The 19,194-nt window shown below is 35.6% G+C and overlaps 1 protein-coding gene across 19 annotated transcripts in view; it reads left to right on the plus strand.

The window, feature by feature from the left end:
* The window catches only part of brd8b (bromodomain containing 8b), a 42,412-nt gene extending 23,228 nt beyond the window's left edge, over positions 1-19,184 (plus strand). For 4 of the 19 annotated variants that reach the window (XM_087280213.1, XM_087280221.1, NM_001431083.1 and 1 more), the window contains 7 exons: positions 135-337; positions 757-849; positions 2,717-2,785; positions 4,148-4,430; positions 8,761-8,853; positions 16,555-16,599; positions 18,497-19,184. In XM_087280213.1, coding sequence (XP_087136339.1) covers positions 135-337; positions 757-849; positions 2,717-2,785; positions 4,148-4,430; positions 8,761-8,853; positions 16,555-16,599; positions 18,497-18,556 — 846 coding nt within the window. In that variant the 3' untranslated portion in view covers positions 18,557-19,184. Of the gene's footprint in view, positions 1-134; positions 338-756; positions 850-2,716; positions 2,786-4,147; positions 4,431-8,760; positions 8,854-12,845; positions 13,260-16,554; positions 16,600-18,496 lie in introns of those variants that run through there. The other 15 variants (NM_212777.2, XM_087280224.1, XM_087280214.1 and 12 more) reach the window with 4 other exon arrangements.
* The last annotated feature ends 10 nt before the right edge of the window (positions 19,185-19,194 follow it).

Below are 19,194 nucleotides of genomic sequence, written 5' to 3' on the forward strand. Positions count from 1 at the left end.
CCATAAATGGCTGAGCAAGTTACACGTGAAATTACAAGTAACAGCACTTCATTAAATAAAATCCTGTCAACAGTTGGAATAAAAACAAAAATGTTAACTTAATATCTCTTTTTGACATTTTTCTCTGACTGAAGGAAGTGAAGGAGGAGGATGGAGGCAGTGAGGTAGATGTGGATGAAGGGATGGAGATGAAGGAGTGTGGCGATGGTGATGGCGAGGGCCCCTATCTCTCCGAGGTGGATCCTCCTGCCAGTGAGAGTGAGGATGGATACGGCAGTCACTCGCAGCGCTACACCACTGCAGACTCCACCGCCAGCAGCCCGGCCTCATCACAGTTGTATGTTTAATTTGTTCAATTGTGTGATATTTTGATCCTTTGTCTGACATTAACATCTCTCTCACTCAATATCAGTTGTTAAATTTGAGTTTGGGAAAAGCAAAAAATGCAAAAGAGAAACAATTAAGATAAAGACTAAATATTTCGTTAAAAGGGTATTTGCTGCTATGATTAAATCAAGGCTTTTATTTGGTTTTTGTTTTTATAAAGCTATATACTTGTTAATACTTGTAAAGAAATATGGTGTTATAGGAGTGTATTTTGTTCTGTTATTGAAAATAAGCTATGTTTAGCATTTCTTCTTTGTAAATGTACACAAAAAAAGAGTAAAATGTTTTTATACAAGTAATATTTTTGTTAAATAGAGAATACTAAATAATGTAAACCCCCCCCCCCCCCCCCCCCTCTCTCTCTCTCAGCTCCATGTGTAGTGAAGATCAGGAGGCCTTACAGGCTCAGAAGATCTGGAAGAAAGCTATAATGTTGGTGTGGCGAGCAGCAGCCAATCACAGGTCAGCTTTTCACATTGAACTCCACCATTATAATGATAAGGACCAACCTGCAGATTCCGTAGTTCCTCAGTTGCATGTGTCTCTTTAGCTCTCCTGCTGATGGCTCCCTGCAGCCTAGACTAAACGACATGTAAATAGCATATTTTGTTACATAAGCAATATTTCGAAGGGAATAACCCTTATCTTGGTATTCTATGTAACATATGTGACTGAAAAGAATATGTTTATATTGCTAAAACCATGATACTTGCTATTTTTCCACAAACTTGCAATTTGACCCACACATTGTTAATATTGATGGCGACATTAAAACTGGACATTCGTTTGTTTCATTTCAACAAGTCATCGCTGCGTTAATTCTAAATTGAAGTACACATTGCTGAACACCCCAAACATCTTCGAAAATACTAAAAAATATCCCGACATTAGTTTTGCTCCATTGCTGCAACTTTATTACAGACAATTCAGAAATGCAACTTAAATAATATATTTTATTTTAATTTTAGTATATATTGTTTTAATTTTCATTCATTTAAATTCAAATAAAAGGCAAAAAATAATAGGTAAGAGCAAAAGTAACAGCAAGACTAAATGGCAATGCCGCTCTCCCATCCCATTTGGTTCAAGTCTACCTCAGATTTATTTAAAAAAATGATCCGAGATGAGCGTAGAGCTCTGCGAGCAGAGGCAGGAGTGGGTGTGGCCAGTAGACCAGGAGAAAAAGAGGGGAGCGAAGAACTGTTGTCAGTTGGTTTACAAAAGGTGAGACAAATTATAAGGAGACCCAGGATTTTATAGTTTACAAAGTAAAAATGCAAAGAAATAAACAGTAAGTTATTTAATGTCCGGCTACATTTGTTATTTGTAATTTCATATAAACATAACTACAATTTATTATATCATCATAAAGATAATCGTGTTTATATAAACACTATAAATGTTGAGGACTTTTCTCCTCCTCAATCCGCGGGTCTTAATGCAGACACAGTGGAAAGCAGTGCAGCAGGTCTCTTGCCCTGTCTATTCCAATCATAAACACTGCCTATGTTTAAAATTATCCAGATTTCCGGCAAACACAGCAGCACGGATATAGGTGAGGTGTATGAATGGTAACAAACTCAACTGATAAAAAAACAAAGTCCGCCATTCTCTAATTCTCGTACAGCTCTTTCGAACAAAATTGCTTGCTGCAAACCAACAACTTAGCTGTATCGGCCCTGACAGAATCGCAGGGAGAAACATCAACAAACCCTGTGGATCATGGAAACCAACACATAAGGTCCGTGCCGTGCGTGGACACGGTCTCACCCAGTCTTTGGGTCTTACAACTTGGCAGGTCTGACTTGCTTTCGAAAAGCACGTGATCTCATGAAAAATTGAGAAGCAGGGTATTCTAAAAGGATAAGAAAACTCTTCTATAAATAATAATGAGAAACCGACGCATCACTCCACTAGCATATTCACGCTACGTCACCAATTTTAATCCCGCCCCAAAAATTGTTTTAAACCCGGAAGATGAAATTAGCTGATAAAAGCTCAAAATGATCCAGTTTTCCCCACAATTAAAGCTGACAGGTGCTTACGTTGTCTTAAATGATGCTCAACACACATAATACTGTTAAGATCTCAAAAAATGTACACCAGGGTGTCTTGAACCTTTAAAAATAACCAACTAGTGGTACAACCAGGCACTTTCTTACATTTGTTATGTTCATTTAAAGTTTAAATATGTTTTATGGCTTTATGTGCAAATTTTATTTGGATGGAGAATGACCAAAATAGCTCTTTTGTTCACAAATGTAGCCGACACTTTTGTTATAATCTGTTATAATATTTATCATGAGCATCATTCATGGTTTTGTTTCAGGTATGCAAGTGTGTTTCTGCAGCCTGTGTCTGATGACATCGCGCCAGGGTATCACAGCATTGTACACAGGTACCAAGATGACATCCTCTTATAAATAATATTGAAAATGTGAATAGAACACATAATAGAAAAAGAGTTTCACAAACTTTGCAAGGTTATAAATGAATAAATTTACAAGTAATTAATACATTTATAATATTTACAAGTAAATGTACATAAAAATACAGAATTTTGAATTAAATCATATACCCATGTATACTTGTTTTAAATCTTAATCAAATGCATAACTCATAAATAAATAAATGTATGCATATGTATGTTTTATAATGAAATTGTATAACACGAGTTCATCTTTTAATTATTAAAATTTCCTCAAACATTTAAAGGTAATCCAGACAATTTTAAATGAGAACATTTCTAAAATAATTCCTTTTAATTATTAAAAATTAGAATTTAGAAAAAAATAAACCGAATAAAACTAATTTGATTTGCTCAATTATAAGCTATTTATTAGATAATTTATATTAATTAGACATGCTCTTTGAATACTAAAATTTTAGGCTGCATTTACACTGCAGATCTTGATAGTCCAGATTTTTTGACTATCTGATTTTTTTTTATGACCTTCTTACATTATCTTTTTTAAAGTGACTTGTATTATGTCTGCGTTTACAGTGCACATAGCAAATGGCGTAATGAAGAGTGGTCGTTGACCGACTGTCCATTTCTCCATTCAAGTATTTAATCTGTTCGCAGGGTTTAATTTTTTTTATTTAATTATTTTTTTGACAAGTTGTTTTACTGTAGTTTGACAGAAAAGTTTTTTCAATTGTCCATCTTTAAATTAAGGCTTGTTTAAAACAATGGGGATTTTAATGGCATGTTCATGGGGTGATTTATGCACGGTTTGTAAGCAATAGTATTAATTTAGTTTATATTTTCTTGTGGAGGATGTTGTGCTCACGCTCTCTCGTTAACATCCTTAAATACTTGTGCTACATGACAGTATAAAAGCTTTTTTTGCCCTAGTATATGAGAGTTTGTCTATTCTGATGTCTGTTCTGAAATTAAAGCATCAGAGTTGATGTCATTCGCTACGGTTTGTAATGATGCACGACTCGCATTGACAGGTTAAAATCCGATCTACCTGCTTATACTGCAGACATGAATTCGCACATATGAACCAGGCCTGAATCTGATTTCAGTAAATTGTAATCCATGTGAATTTTTTTCCTGCTTACATGTACATGAGCCATATCCAAACTGTGCCACATGGGAGAAAAAAAAGGAATTGGGTGACTTTAACCATGCAGTGTAAATGCAGCCTTGTATACCTATTAAAATATAATGGTACTTTTAAATGGTAAATTCAGGAAACATTATAGGATTTTTAGCATATAGTTTATGCTCTCCCCCCCCCCTCTCATTCAGACCAATGGACCTCTCAGCCATCAAGAAGAACATCGAGTCTGGCCAGATCCGCACCACAGCCGAGTTCCAGCGGGACATAATGCTGATGTTCCAGAACGCAGTGATGTACAACAGCTCGGATCACGACGTTTATCACATGGCCCTGGAGATGCAGAGAGACGTTCTGGAGCAGATCCAGCAGTTCCTGGCCACTCAGCTGATCATGCAGACGTCAGAGTCGGGCATCAGCACCAAGAGCCTGCGCGGAAGAGAAGCCAACCGCAAACAAGACCCCAATGAGAAGGTTAGAGACACACACACACACACACACAAATCATCACAAACACACACAAACATACAAACCACGAGTGGAAACAAGATGCTGTGGAGAAGGTTGGAGGAATATCAGCACTCAGACACACATCGCACACAATTAGGAAACATATTCAATAACACAATTTCAGCTTCAAACTTTTGGGCAGTGACACTTAAGTCTGTGTGAAATAAAAAATTACAGTGTTTATTTTGCTAGCGCACATTTTTGTTCCTAATAATTAAAGGTGCTGTTTGTAAGTTTTTGACTCTTCTAATTCATAAAAATACCATAAAATGTTTGCAGATATTTAAGAAACATGCAAAGTGAACATTCTTGTTTATCGGAAAAACAATGCTGAAGTCAGATATTCTGCTTTCAAAATGTGCGTTATGTGCCGACTTAAACTACGGCTGCAGCCGGCGATCCACAAGATTAGCTGAGCCCAGGCGGGGGTGGGGGCGGAGTTGAAAACGGAGCTGTCAAGCCGAACACTTCAGTGCTCAAAATTGCGATCACATGGCATCATCATCGTTTATTTTTGATTTTTAACTACAATAGATTTACAGTACTAATAAAACAGAATACAGTCTCTACAAACTATAGCTTTTAAACAACAAGGAAATAATTTATTAAATTTAAGTAGCCTGTATAACAAGTGCATGAGAGAAGTAAGGGGAAACGAGAGGGTAATAGAAACATTAAAAGTAAATAAATATCAACGAATAGGTCTATTAAATACAAAGCAATAAGCACAAATTATAGGAGTTCACTTTTTAGGCTAATACTTCTTCTTTGAGTTTGCTAAAAAGGAGTTTATGTTTTTTTACAATGTTAAATATAAAGCTTTCCAATATATATTAATGTAAAACTAAGATTACTTTTGATAATGAAAGCATTTTAAAAAAGAACTTTAATCCAAAAAGATTGAACAAATGGACATTCCCAAAATAAGTGAGCTACACTTTACCCTTATAAACGCATTATTTAACGAAAGATGCTACTGCAGTAAAATATTTGTAATCTTTTAATAAGTATACAAGATGTATACAAAATAGAGATGGCATAAAAAGTTAATTGTTTGTTTTGAAATTTTTGAGACGGAAGTTGTTCAATAAAAAACACGAAACGCGCGTGGTTGTTGTCAAGCGGTGAATCCAGCCAATCGTTTAACATCGGTGTCATCATCGCAGCTCCTGCATAATCTTGTATAAAAATATGAGGGTTTCACGGTATCGTGATTACTCCTCTAAAATGTATTATTTTTGAATGTCTGAGTAAAAAACAAAAACTTTTTTCCTCTTTCATTGATTTCTGCTGTCTTCATTAGTTTCAAAAACACAGATTTCTTTGCATTTTAAAATGGCATCTTTGGATATCTGTTGTGCTTAAAAAACAACTTACAAATACCGTAGCAACAGTATAACAGAAAATTTTGTCGGTTTTAAAAACCTTGACACTTCCAAACCGCGGTATACCTTGAAATCGATTATCCTCCCATGTCTAGTTGAATGTTTTCTTTTCATATATTCAATAATAGATATTGTTTTTTTGTGTGTATTTTTCATCCAAAATGTATTTTATTTTATTTCATATATTGATTTTAAATCTTTAGTTAACAATAACAACAATGATCTATTAAGTGAAAATCATGTGCAGTAAGGGAAAAAAATATATACCTCTAGAAAAAAAAACAAGATTCTTGATCCTTTTCCAGGATATAGACTGGGGTGTTTTTCACAAAGCAAGCTTGAGACTTCATGTCTCAAAGACAGGACATCAAAGTACATCAAAGTGTCTGTGGACATCTGAAATGAAGTATCGCGGACAGTGAAATGGTTTAGGAAGTCGCAGAAAGAAGAGTTTAAAAAAAACTGCTTCCTGTGCATCACAGCATGCAGCTTTATTTATGAGGTTGACACTGTGGGATTGGCTTTCTATAGAAGCAGCGTGAATTCTAAAAACACTTTTTTACCAAGATAAAACCATTTGCCTCAAATATTTGGCTCACAATGGCACAGACCAGCCAATATCTTTAACTTCACCTTATTTCAGTCTGACTGAGAATGAATGAGAGGCTAAATTGAAGCGTCATCAGGAAATATAACTCGTAATGTCTCTAGGCTGCAGAGTTAATGGCCATCAATGCACACAAAATAGATTTGTGACCAGCGACTGAGTCTGACGTTGTTGTAATGCTCTCAGGTAATCTGCACAAATTGATTTTCTGGCTCTTAATGGTATGGCTGTGCTCAAATAGTCATTTTAACACTTAGTTGCTGAACTAAGTTTTATTTAAAATGCTGAAATGCAGGAAAAGTGTCACTGTCCAAATACATATAATATCAATTTATTAATATGGTGAATTTTAAGTCTTGTAAAAAAAAACTGTCTACTCACATTTCACCCCAAAATAAGAGCCAGATGTTTAACTGTCATGAAAATGTCACAATGTGAAGACATTGTAAGTTTCTTTAACATAAGGTGCGTTCAGAAAGTATTCAGAAAACTTGCATTTTTACATTATGACTTTTTTTTATTTATATTTATGTACTGTAGACTAATGTGAAAAAAAGACATTCAGTATTAAATAAATGCATATTTCCACAGTACATAATTTTGCATTTGTTTATATTTTTCTGAAGAAAGAACAAAAATAGTGATAGAAAGGCAAAATGGCATGGATTTATTTATTGACTATTCCATGTTTCCCTGAGATTTGGAACCAAATAACTCCAAATCAGAAATAGTTAGGACAGTATGGAAAACACAAATAAGACGAAAGTAGTGATTTCCAAATTTACTTTGACTTGTATTTTATTGGAGACAATATGAACACAAAATATTTCATGTTTTGCCTGGTCAACTTCATTTCATTTGTAAATATACATCCTTTCTTGTCATTCAGACCTGAAACTAGGGCTAGTAATCAGGTAAATTAGTTAAATCATAATATGATTAGGAACAGGTGATGTCAACAAGTGATTGTAATCATGATTTGGTACAAAAGCAGCATCCAAGAAAGGTCTAGTCCTTTAGGAGCAAAGAAGCCGTTTGGATATTTTACCTTTATTAGTGCATAACATAGTTAAAAGATTCAAGAAATCTGGAGGAAGTGCTGTGCGTAAAAGACAAGGGTGGAAGCCTAAACTGAACTAACGTGATCTCTGATCCACCAGGCGGCATCTATTAGCGATATCACCACATGGGCTCAGGACTACTTTGGCGAACCTTTGTCAAGCACCACAATATGTAGTTACATCCACAAATGCCAATTTAAACTGTACTGTGCCAAAAGGAAGCCCTATGTTAACAGTGTCCAGAAGCGCCGTCAATTTTTCTGAGCTCAGAGGCATCTGATATGTGTTGCGGGAACCAAAATTGGTATATTTGTTTATTAAAAAAACATGAGGAACACTTTAAATGTTAACTGTATTGTCTGCAATAAAAAACAAGTCAAAGTAAATTCAGAAATCACTACTTTCTTTTTTTATTTGCATTTTCCATGCTGTCTCAACTTTCTCTGATTTGGGGTTTTTAAAAAAATTACTATACGACCGAAATAACGGCTGAAAACTGGTGTTTTTTTTTCTCAATGTTTGCATTCAAATAACTCAAACTCTAATTTTTCAGTATTGAATTCTACTAAATAGGTAATTTACTGAGAAACATCTGAAGAATAAGTCATTTCTAAATTAGAGATGTACGTTTGCCTTTTATGAAAACATGTTGCATGAAACATGGCTGCCTGATTGCCATAAATACTACTTTTTTATGTATAAAAAGACCTTTATTTAGGTCTGTAATTCCAGAAACATCCCAATGTGATTTAGATTCAGATTTTTTTGCGGCAAACCTCACATTTGTTGTTCAATTTAAAGTTAAGTTACAGAGATCTTTAAGCATTTTGTAACAAAAAACATTTTTGTCCATAATTGCCACAATATTTTTAGCGAATTGAGGGATTTTATTCGAGATTTTGTGTTTTCAATATTTTAAAATGTGCATTAACACAGGGTAATAAAAACACAGCTAAAATATTCAGATTTTTAACATGACAAAATGCAAAACAATGGAGTGTGAATACTTTCTGACTGCAGCGCTTTTATTTTGAGCTGAAGTGTGATCAAAGACATGAAATCCAAAGGCGATTTAATTCCCGCACACTTCTAGATGAAACCCTTTCTGATAGAATCCAAACAACAGACTTTTTGGCCCTTACACACACTCACTCACGCACACCCTCTCTCTCTTCTGAACTTCTGAAGTCCCTAACAGTAAGGCTAGCGTTACTTGCACTAACACACAGTCTCATATGTAGACCCTGAGTCCTGCACACAAAGAGCCTCATTTAGAGCCAGAACCACCAGCCAGAAGGAAAAGGAACAACTCCAAACAAGACACTGTTGAGAAGGTCAGTGTTGTACACACACAAACATACACTCAAGGAGAATCAAGGGAAGCGCAGGTGAGACTACTGATTTACTAACCCACGCACAGACATGGCAAATCTAACACAAGGACTAACTCGATTGTTTCTTGCATCTTTGCTCACAATACAACATTTAATGTTCAATGTTTTCTAAATTCATGTAAAACGTTTAGCCAGCATTTGAAGTGGGTCAAAACAAATGTCAAATTTGCCCCGAGTCAAGAGTAGGTATTCAACAGTTTCAGGACAACTTTAAACTGTTTTGATTTACTTCAAATGTTGACGTCTGTCTGTCTGTCTGTCTGTCTGTCTGTCTGTCTGTCTGTCTATTAGGGCTGAACTAAATGTAAAAACAAAAATAAATTATCATGGTAATAGTATATGCAATTTCTGTATAGTAGAGGAGTGTAATTAAAATAAATCATATTTATTTTATGTTCTAAGCCAGGTGTGTCAAACTCAATTCCTGGAGGGCCGAAGCCCTGCACAGTTTTGTTCCAACCCTGCTCCAACACACTTACCTGTAGGTTTCAAACAAGCCTGAAGGACTCAATTAGTTTTATCAGGTGTGTTTAATTATGGTTTAATTACTAAACTGTGCAGAGCTGCGGCCCTTTTGGAACTGAGTTTGACACCTGTGCTCTAAGCAATTATATAGTGCATGCGTAAGTTAATATCCAAATTTGACCAATCAGATGGGGACTTACTATACCTGCCTTTCCTGTTGGTGCTATTGTAACATTCGCTTTACTGGGCAAATGTGGTGCTTTAGAGCAGAGATTTGAAAAATGAATAAAATGGTGGGAGTTGGTTTTCTATCATTCATAATGTTTTAGGCTGTTGTTTGAGAAGATTTTCAATTCTCTCAGAGTGACGTATTTTTTAAGCGTAAAGCAGTTCATTTTCTAATTTTCTCTTCCCAAAAAGTATGGAGTGTTTGCAGCAAACAGGCCAGCCTGTGGTACAAATACTGTGGTATGTGTGTGTAAGATAAGTATGCCTGCACAGGAGCAACATTAGGAGAAGGCTATGCTGGAGAATGACTGATTGTGTAGAATAACTGAATATGTAAAGCACTGATTATATATGTTAAACATTCATATGAAGCTATGTGTCAGAAGCTAGAGTGAGTAACATATTATCAAGTTATTATGCTATCATGATAATGTATGTAAGCACTTAGTTCTTTTGCATAAGTTGCATTTATGAAGGACATCTCTGGTATGAATTGCTTACGAGCTAGTGGGCTGAGAGCCAAGAATAACAGGACCACCTAGATTCAAAACTTATCCAAGAAAGGTCAGGGGTTAAAAGGAGACACCTAGGGGTGTGTCAAATAATCTGTTTAAAGATTGTGGAAGACACTGAGACTTTAGAAAGAGAGAAGCAAAGAAAGGAATGCTCTGAGATCTCCTCTGCTCTTTCTTGGCTTTATTATAAAGAATAAAGTTTATTTTCTGATATTCAAAACCTCCCATCTGATAATTTCTAATTGATAAGAAGTCGGAAATTATGACAAATGACACCCAAGATGGGTCTGAATACGACATAGTCCACATGTATATGGTATTTTTATTAATGGAGTTTTTTCAGCCTTCATTAAAAAAAAAAGACACGCTGATTTTCACAGAGGCAAAATGTTACGAGTTTAAAACGTTTAAGTGGGATGCTGTAACATTTAGGTGAAACAGGTGTAATGTGTGCGACAGATCAAGGATGAGGCAGGAATCCATTCTTTATTTAAGCTTTTTTTACTCAGTGGTTTAAACAATATATAACAATAATGAATGGAAAAAAAGAAATAAGCATATACAATAATTCTCTTTAAACAAAAACAATGAGTGTAAGCCAAATCAAAGAAATTAACAAAACAATCCTTAAATCTAAAGTCTGAACTAAATATAATAATATATAAATAATAATATAAAATAAATAATACAAATAAAAACTTAAGTGTATATGACACCCGAATTAAACTAATTAAACTACAAAACTCAAAATTACATAGGTGGCAAAGAACTAGGGTTTGGCCGAAAGGCGATGCCATCGTCCATCGCCGATGGCCAATAGACAACACTGATCCTTCACCCCGCCCTCATAGCAAACCTGCTCATGAAAAATACTTACTTTGGCCCCGTTTACACTGATACGTCTTAGTATTGAAATAGCATTTTAGAATGAAAATGATCCACATCCACAACGTGTCCATCCGCTAAAAACGCACATCACGGGACCCCACACACACACAGCCACACATGCGCCCGTCTGAGCTGAGCTCCAGAGAGCAGTGCACGTCGGACAGTTTATCAAGGATGTACCGCTGGATCACGTCTAACTATAGTTGTTAAACGTGATATTTAGTGCATCTTGTTTCTATCTAACGACTCTTCTGTCTTTTGAATCTTATCGGGTAACGTGTCACAGCATCAGTACACTGCTTCAGTCTTTTACCTTCACACTTGTACTAAGTCATTTTAGTGAAAACCTCAGATACTGTTTGATTGTGCACCTTTTTTACCAACCAAAAATGCTCGCGGATTGGTGGAACCGACACGGTCATAGTGATAATGGACAGATGCTGAACCAATAAGAAACCTAAGAGTTGAGTAAGAAGCGGAGGGAGTGAGAAAAATAAAAACGCACAAAAAAAAAACATCAAACATAACACAAAACAACACACAGGGCCTTAACAGATACATGTTTGCACCTTGACATTGTTTTTGCTGCCTGAATAAAATTCAATTAAACCAGGAAAAATTCTATTATCTGTTTATTTTAATATAATCAATATATAAATAAAAGATTTTTTTAAACAGCTAATAAAAATAGCATTTTCCTATGGGGAAAGGTTGTATCACAGGAAATATAATTTTTTGCTATACTAAACAACATTACATATCACATGTACACTGCAAAAATGCTTTTCTTTCTGTTTTTGTTGTTTTCAGTCCAATTATCTTAAGATTCTTAAATCAAGAAGCATTTTCTAGACAAGCAAGTCCTATTGTCTTGTTTTAATATATAATATACTAATATTAAATTATAATTTTTTCTGAAAACAAGCTAAATAGTCTTCCAATGAGGTAAGCAAAATTATGTCGTTTTTGGTTTTGGCATAAAATTATTTTGCTAACCTTATTAGCAAATTATTTTTCTGGTTTTAAGGAAAAACTCACTTAATTTTGGCATATTATTTCTTAAAACAAGACTATGTTTTGTAAAAAAATTATTAAATTTTAAGAATTTTTAGATATGTGGACTAGTCCAAGTAATCTTAGGTAAGAAAAGCATTTTTAAATGTATTCACAGTATCATGCAGCCCATCTGTCTATTTAACTGTCTGTCTGTGTATCTGTCTATCCCTCTGTTTGTGTGTCTATCATACTCTCTGATTGACTGTCTATATATATATATATATATATATATATATATATTAAGCATATATATATATATATATATATATATATATATATATATATATATATATATATATATATATATATATATATATATATATATATATATATATATATAAAAATACAAATATAAATTGTTCCTGTCAAAAGTTTGGAATAATTAAGATTATTCATTAATTTTGATGAACAATGAAGACGCACTTAGAATATTCTTAATCAGTAAATTAGTAAATCAAAAAATATTCTGATGATTATTATTATCAATGTTAAATATGAGGTATTCATTTATCTTTTCTTTAAAATCTTACTGACTCCAAACTTTTGATCAGTGGAGTATGTTTAACTGTAAACATGACAGAATTTGTAATAATTGTTTAAATATAATTATATAAACAATGTATTTGAGTATATGTGGTAATTGTTGGGTTAAACTGCATTTTGGTGTTTTCTGTTTGAATCTTTTTGCCATTTTTATTGTTTAGTTGTTTTTGTTTTGTTTTTTAACACACCAGACCAAAGTGAACTTGTTTTCTTTTTTGTTTGCATGGTTTTGTCCAGTGATGTTTCACACTAAGCAGTGCCCGGTGTGATTGGGTTCATTGAAAAGACTGGACACTCATTGCATCACCATATATTTTGAGTTTATGTTGAATTGCTGCGATCATCATAAAAAATGGTTACAATACACTCACACATACATGAACACCCCATGTCTTCATCCAGCTAACACGCATCAACCACACAAATCTTTCCATTAGAATGAGGTGATTTCTCTCTTTCCATCTTTATTTCATTTAGTCCTCCTTTTCTTTGTCATCTGTGTTTGCTTTTGTTTGTAAAAGAGCTTTGCTAGGATGACCAGATAACCATACAAGGACACATTTGAATGTGAATCTAGTCCAGTGTAAAAGTTAATGTTTCTGTATTAATTCACAACCTTCAGAAAACAAACAATAAAATGCAGAAAATGTGTATTTTTTAGGATTTATTACATCAGAGGTTTCCAAACTTTTCAACCCGCGACCCCAAAATAAGAACGCCAGTGACTCATGACCCCCACATTTCTTAAAAGTAGTTATAAATATACAAATATTGTTTTTTTTTTTATGTAACTATGAACTATTTTTGTCTTCTGTCTGTTATGAATAAAATATGGCAATTCTAATAGTTTAAGAAGTCCCCGTTTACATTAATATGGTTTAGTTGTAAAATGCATTACTTTTGCTAGGGTGACGTTTTCAGTTCGCATAGTTTTCGAGCCCTAAAAACAGAGCTTTTTGGAAACACTGAAGAGGCCGTTTTGGTTTTAAAGCGCTGCTGATCTGTGTCAGTGTGAATGGGAGGCATCTGAAAACAGACCTGGCTGCAGATATTCGCTACCTGAGTGGGGCTTTTTCCTCAATATGAAGTCCACAAATCTCAGACTTGCATCCTTTTCATGTAAGTTCAGACTTTGCAAGTTTATAACGAACACCGGAGGATGCGAGGACATATCGGGTAAATCTTTGAATGTAACAGCAGGATTTTAATAATGTTATTTACCATGGCTATCTTAACCATAAAATGAAAATATGATATAAAGCACTGTCTTTTTTTAAATTTTTATATTAACAACTTAAACATAATAGACACCAAAAATGTGAAGACATCGTGTCCATATTTATATGACCGTCATTTTCACTGTATGCAAAATTATGACAAAACACGAAGCCTACTAACTGGCTCTTTTCATTTCGTGAAAAATATGAACCATCAGGCCCACTTTGTGGTTTTGACAATATGTGCTTAATGTCAGGCTATATGCACACAATTAAGGTTATCAGAGGAAATGCATGGTGAAATATAAAATAGCCATCTCTTTCGCTGAATATAATAATCAGTAAGCTATAATTTTAATAATAATTATAAAAGTATAACGTACAGTAAGTTTATACAATATCTGAAATAAAAGCAAGCAATCAGTCAAACATGCAGAATCAGTGTATGCAGTTACATAAATTAACAGGTATATTAACTTATCTTTGCACTCAGCCAAGCCACATTACCTGAGAAAAAGTAAGCTTATACATTTGAAAGACTGAGTCTGTAGATATAAGTCTACACAAGATGAATTATAGATCGCGATTAACAACTACAGAGAGATGAGATACAGGGGAAGATTCAGGATGGACTGGCTGATGTTCGGCTACTCTCAGCCGGGCAGGTGTGCTCTGAGCTCCCGCTGGCTGCCTGGAGCTCAGACATGGAGTATGCTGAAGCAGCTTTTAGCGCATACCAGAGTGTGTGTGTGGTCACGTGATGTGCATTGTTAGTGGTGTATTATGAATCGTTTCAGAAATGATAGATGAAACGTCAATGTGGACGTGGATTGTTTTCGCTCTAAACGCCATTTTAAAATGAAAAAGTATTAGTGTAAATTAGCATCGTGCTAAAGAGGGGTTTGGGAATAAATTAATAGCTGAACAAATCATATGGGAGTCGTTGGGATAATTAAGTAAAAATAAATGCATATTATAAGACAACAAATTTGTTTTTGACCTTGCATGCATATCAGACTGCTGTTTCAGAACCCAAAACCAAAATATGACCCTTTTTAATGCATAACAGCAGCTCTTTAAGTAAAGATAAACAAAAGTTGTTTGATTCAACAAAATTATTTAAGGTAACAAGATTTTTTTCACAGTACAGGTGGCATTCAGTTCAGTAGCTGCAATGCTTGATTTCACTCCATTGAAAGTAAATGAGAAGCATTTAGCCTAATTCACCATGTTAAAGGGCCATGAAACCCCCTCGTTTCAGCAGGGTGTTTTCACACCTCTACTTTGGAAAGTCAGAAAAGTGGGCGTGTCCAGCTCTGTTTAGGGGGGAGTGTCGGAGGAACTAAAGTGGGATGATGTGGGAGTGTCTATTTGGGCACGCGCGAGTTTCAGAGTCAAAACACACACACACACACACACACACACACACACACACAGGAGAAAGTGATGATGTTTACATGGACATCTGTAGTCAAATTATTTGCCAAATTATTAAATGGTGGACTTTAACTGCAGTTTGGCTCTTTCATTCAGGGAATTCATTCATGTCCCTCGCGACAAACGAGATATTTGATTCAAGGATCTGCTCTAAGCGTGTATTTTTCATGCAATGTTTGATACCGCATGGCGAATGAGAGAAAAAAAAACCTCAGCATTTCCCGGAAACTTAGATGCACACGGCAGGTAGCGTCAGAAAGCCGCGTGTGTTATTCCGGTCACAAAATGCGGTGAAAACCCTACACGAGGTTTAAGTTTTGTTGTGGTGCTAACATGTTTACACTCAGTGCAATAGTTAACTTAGTTCGATACGAACATACTGAATAAACAAAGAGCACTGGTCGCTCACTTACCAAATCTGTAGCAACTAGAGCCGCGTCTTTATTAAGAGGAGACTACAAGCGAATCCGGATCTCAGCGTTTGCAGATGAGAACAGCTCTCAGGTAAACAATAATCCTCCTTAGACACGTAAGTTATTGTTGTCGAGCGTCGCGTACACTGTTAATCCACACGTGACTCCAGCTGAGCTCTCACAGAGAGAAAATGAAAACAAAACTTAACTGCAGCAAACTATAAAAGCAACACTTCACGCTTGTTTTGCCAATACAACGTGGTGTGTCTGTCGTCTAAACACTATGACAGTAATGAATATTAATGAAGTTGCAAAATAGAGCGCGCTGATTGGTTTGAACCAAGCCTTACTCATGCATTAATGCATCACACTGTAAGACGTAATAAGACACACTCTGGCACAGACGTCCAGTCTGCACGCTGGAATACACGCTATTATGTCATGACCGTGACGCAGCTTCAAAAATTCGTTTCAAACTGGAAGTACGAATTTGCTTGAAATAATGCAAAAACAACCAATTCACACTTTTTAGCGAAATATAGGTGTTTTTAGCAGTGTGGGACACATATACGACTGTCAACAGCTCAAAAAATGTGTTTTGGTGTTTCGTGACACTTTGAAACTAATGATTGGGTTTGTGATGTTCTGAATGCAAGTTCATCAAGACGGAGCGTAGCTTGTAAAATCTCTGGTCATTCTAGTTCCTTTGCACACTGTCTCTGTTGTTTTCCTCTCATGATGATGGTTTTAGACTAGTATACCTACCAAATGCTCCCTGTAACACCTGCTTGTGCTCTGCTGTACCTGTCTGTCTGCCTTTCTGGTAGGTATTAAATAGCGAACTCTCTTTTTCTCACTGTGCTGTTTGTCCTTCTACAGGACAGCCTCTCCATGGCCTCTCCTGCTTTCCTTCTCTCTCTCTTTGTAAGTATCCAGGCTGAAGATCACAAGATATTCCCCTGTCCCCTCTTACCAAAACACATACACACATTTATACTCTCACACAGAGCTCTCTGATTGGTTAGATCTGATCATCGCTTCCTGACTGTTCAAAAGCAGCTGAACTTTTGCTGTTATTAACATGTCCCAGGTTTGTATGTTAACAGGCTGTGTGCTATACATTTCCTAGTAGATTTAAAGTGCACAACTGCACATTCATAAAACTTCGGCACACAGGTGTCAAATCCAGTTCCTGAAGGGCCACAGCTCTGCAAAGTTTAGATATAACCCTAATTAAACAGAGAATCTTGAACACAAGATATAGGGCGTACTCACACTATGCTATCCGAACCGTGCCCAGGCCCGTTTCCCGGATCGTTTGAGAAGTGTGAGTGCTCTGAATCAGGCTCAGGCACAGTTCACTTGGCCGGCCCTGGCCCAGTTGGAAAAGGTGTACCAGAGTGCGGTTCACTTGGTCTTTGGCGTTGTATGTTTGTAGTGTGAGTTTAAAACGCGCCTGAGCCTGAAACTGAAAGCGAGACGTGGCTTTAAGGGACTGTTTGATTAAGGATTTATTAATCATTCTTACTGTTCAATAAACGCAAACTGCCTTAGACGCAAACCCCTCACTGCACCACAGCTGCATCTTCAGCAAACCTCCTAAAACCTGCAGCATGAGGACTTTAAAATTGTTTATAAGCGTCAAAAGTGGCTGATCTGTTTGGCGAAATATTTGACGTGTCACTGCATCCTAAACAATATAACTAAAGAAATCTCCACTGTGCTGAGCGAAATCGCTTACTGAACAGCGCATCATCGCTGATGTAAGCGCATCCAGGCCCGAATGTAATGTGAGTGCAGGTTGTCGGGGGAGATGAGAGGGGGGACAAGCGTGCTTTGGCCCGGTTCAAGGCAACTGTACATAGTGTGAGTACGCCCAAAGAGTAACGCTAAATAAATCTCAAACTGACATAGACACTCTTGTCGATGTCAATATTTTGAATTAAATCATACATTTTGATTTAATCAAACTAATGAATACTTTCAGAACATTTGGAATATACAACACTTGTCACATGGGACCATCCTTTAGTTCCTATTATATGGTTCAAAAAAGAAAGAATGTGACATTGGAACAGCACTAGGGTTATACATCCCTTATATCCTTTTAAGCTTCTCTGCTGTTCGATTTTCACAATAACAGTTATAATCATTCACTCTCCTGTAAATTTTTTTTTTTCTTTTTAAAAAATTTCCCAAATGATGTTTAACAGAGCAATTAATTTTTTTCCCAATCTCCCCTATGTTTTTTTTCTTCTGTAGGAAGTCTTATTTGTTTTATTTCAGCTGGAAATAAAAGCAATTTTTAATAAAAAAAAAAAAATAAACATTATAAGGTCAATATTATGAGCTCCCTCAAGCAATATTTTGTTAGATAGTCTACAGAACAAACAATCATTTTACAATGACTTGCCTAATCACCCTAACTTGCCTAATTAATCTAGTTAAGCCTTTAAATGTCACTTTAAATTAAATTCTAGTATCTTGAAAAGTAAAATATTGTGTACTGTCATCATGACAAAGATGATAGAAATCAGTTATTATAAATTAGTTAATAAAATTATGTGTAATAATGTTAGAAAAAAATCTTTCCGTTAAACAGAAATTGGGGGAAAATATTCAGAGGGTCTAATAATTCAGACTATGTATTGCAGCATTTCTCAAGTTTCTTTAAGATGAATCGTTTATATATTACAGCAATGCACAAACACAACCTTGTTGTTTTCCGATCATATCTAGCTGATGTTGCACACTGACGGTCTGGTGTGTTAGCACAGGCTTTGACAGGCTGTTTGAATGGCTCGTGTCTTTGCTCTTCCAGGACGGGGGCACCAGAGGGCGCCGCAGTGCCATTGAGGCCGATATGAAGATGAAAAAGTGAAGCAAGACGTCATCACGAGTTCAAATAAGACTTATTTACCTGTTTCTATAAGGCGTTCGGGCTACGTTTAGTTACTCTGGTTTGATTCAGCAGTTTGCCACGGTCTAGTTAAAATAAATGAGGCTTCAAAAGGACTTGACCTTTTTTCCACAGAAGTCTTTCAGTTCTAGAGCTGAAAAACTGATCCAATGTGCTTTGACTCACTTGTTTACTTGAGTTTAGAGAAGCTGTCATCACTGGCGTCTTAAAACATGCTGAATGTACCACCATGAAGACCACTAGATGTGTAGAAACCAGAATGTTACCTTCTGAAACCTTCCAAGCCATTGATTAAACACAAAGATCATCGTCGCCTTATGACATTGGGGAACGCAGAACGTCAAGAGCAATAAAAATAAGCTCTTCAATGGGAATGAAGATGGATCCTCGGTTTTCTTTTATCTCGATTTCTTTGCCTAGTCAGGATGATTACAGTTTAAAGGCCTAAAGTACTACACTATGTTCTTGAAAGTGAGTGAATCTGTACGTTTAGAAAGAACATATAGTTTTGTACAGGGTCTTCGTGTACAGTGTTTTTGTATAGTGTCGTGAAATGTTTTAATAAAACATGAGTCTGCAAATAAAAAAAGGGAAGTTGA

Source organism: Danio rerio, chromosome 14 (assembly GCF_052040795.2).
Source record: "Danio rerio strain M-AB ecotype USA chromosome 14, GRCz13ab, whole genome shotgun sequence".
Taxonomy (NCBI): Eukaryota; Metazoa; Chordata; class Actinopteri; order Cypriniformes; family Danionidae; genus Danio; species Danio rerio.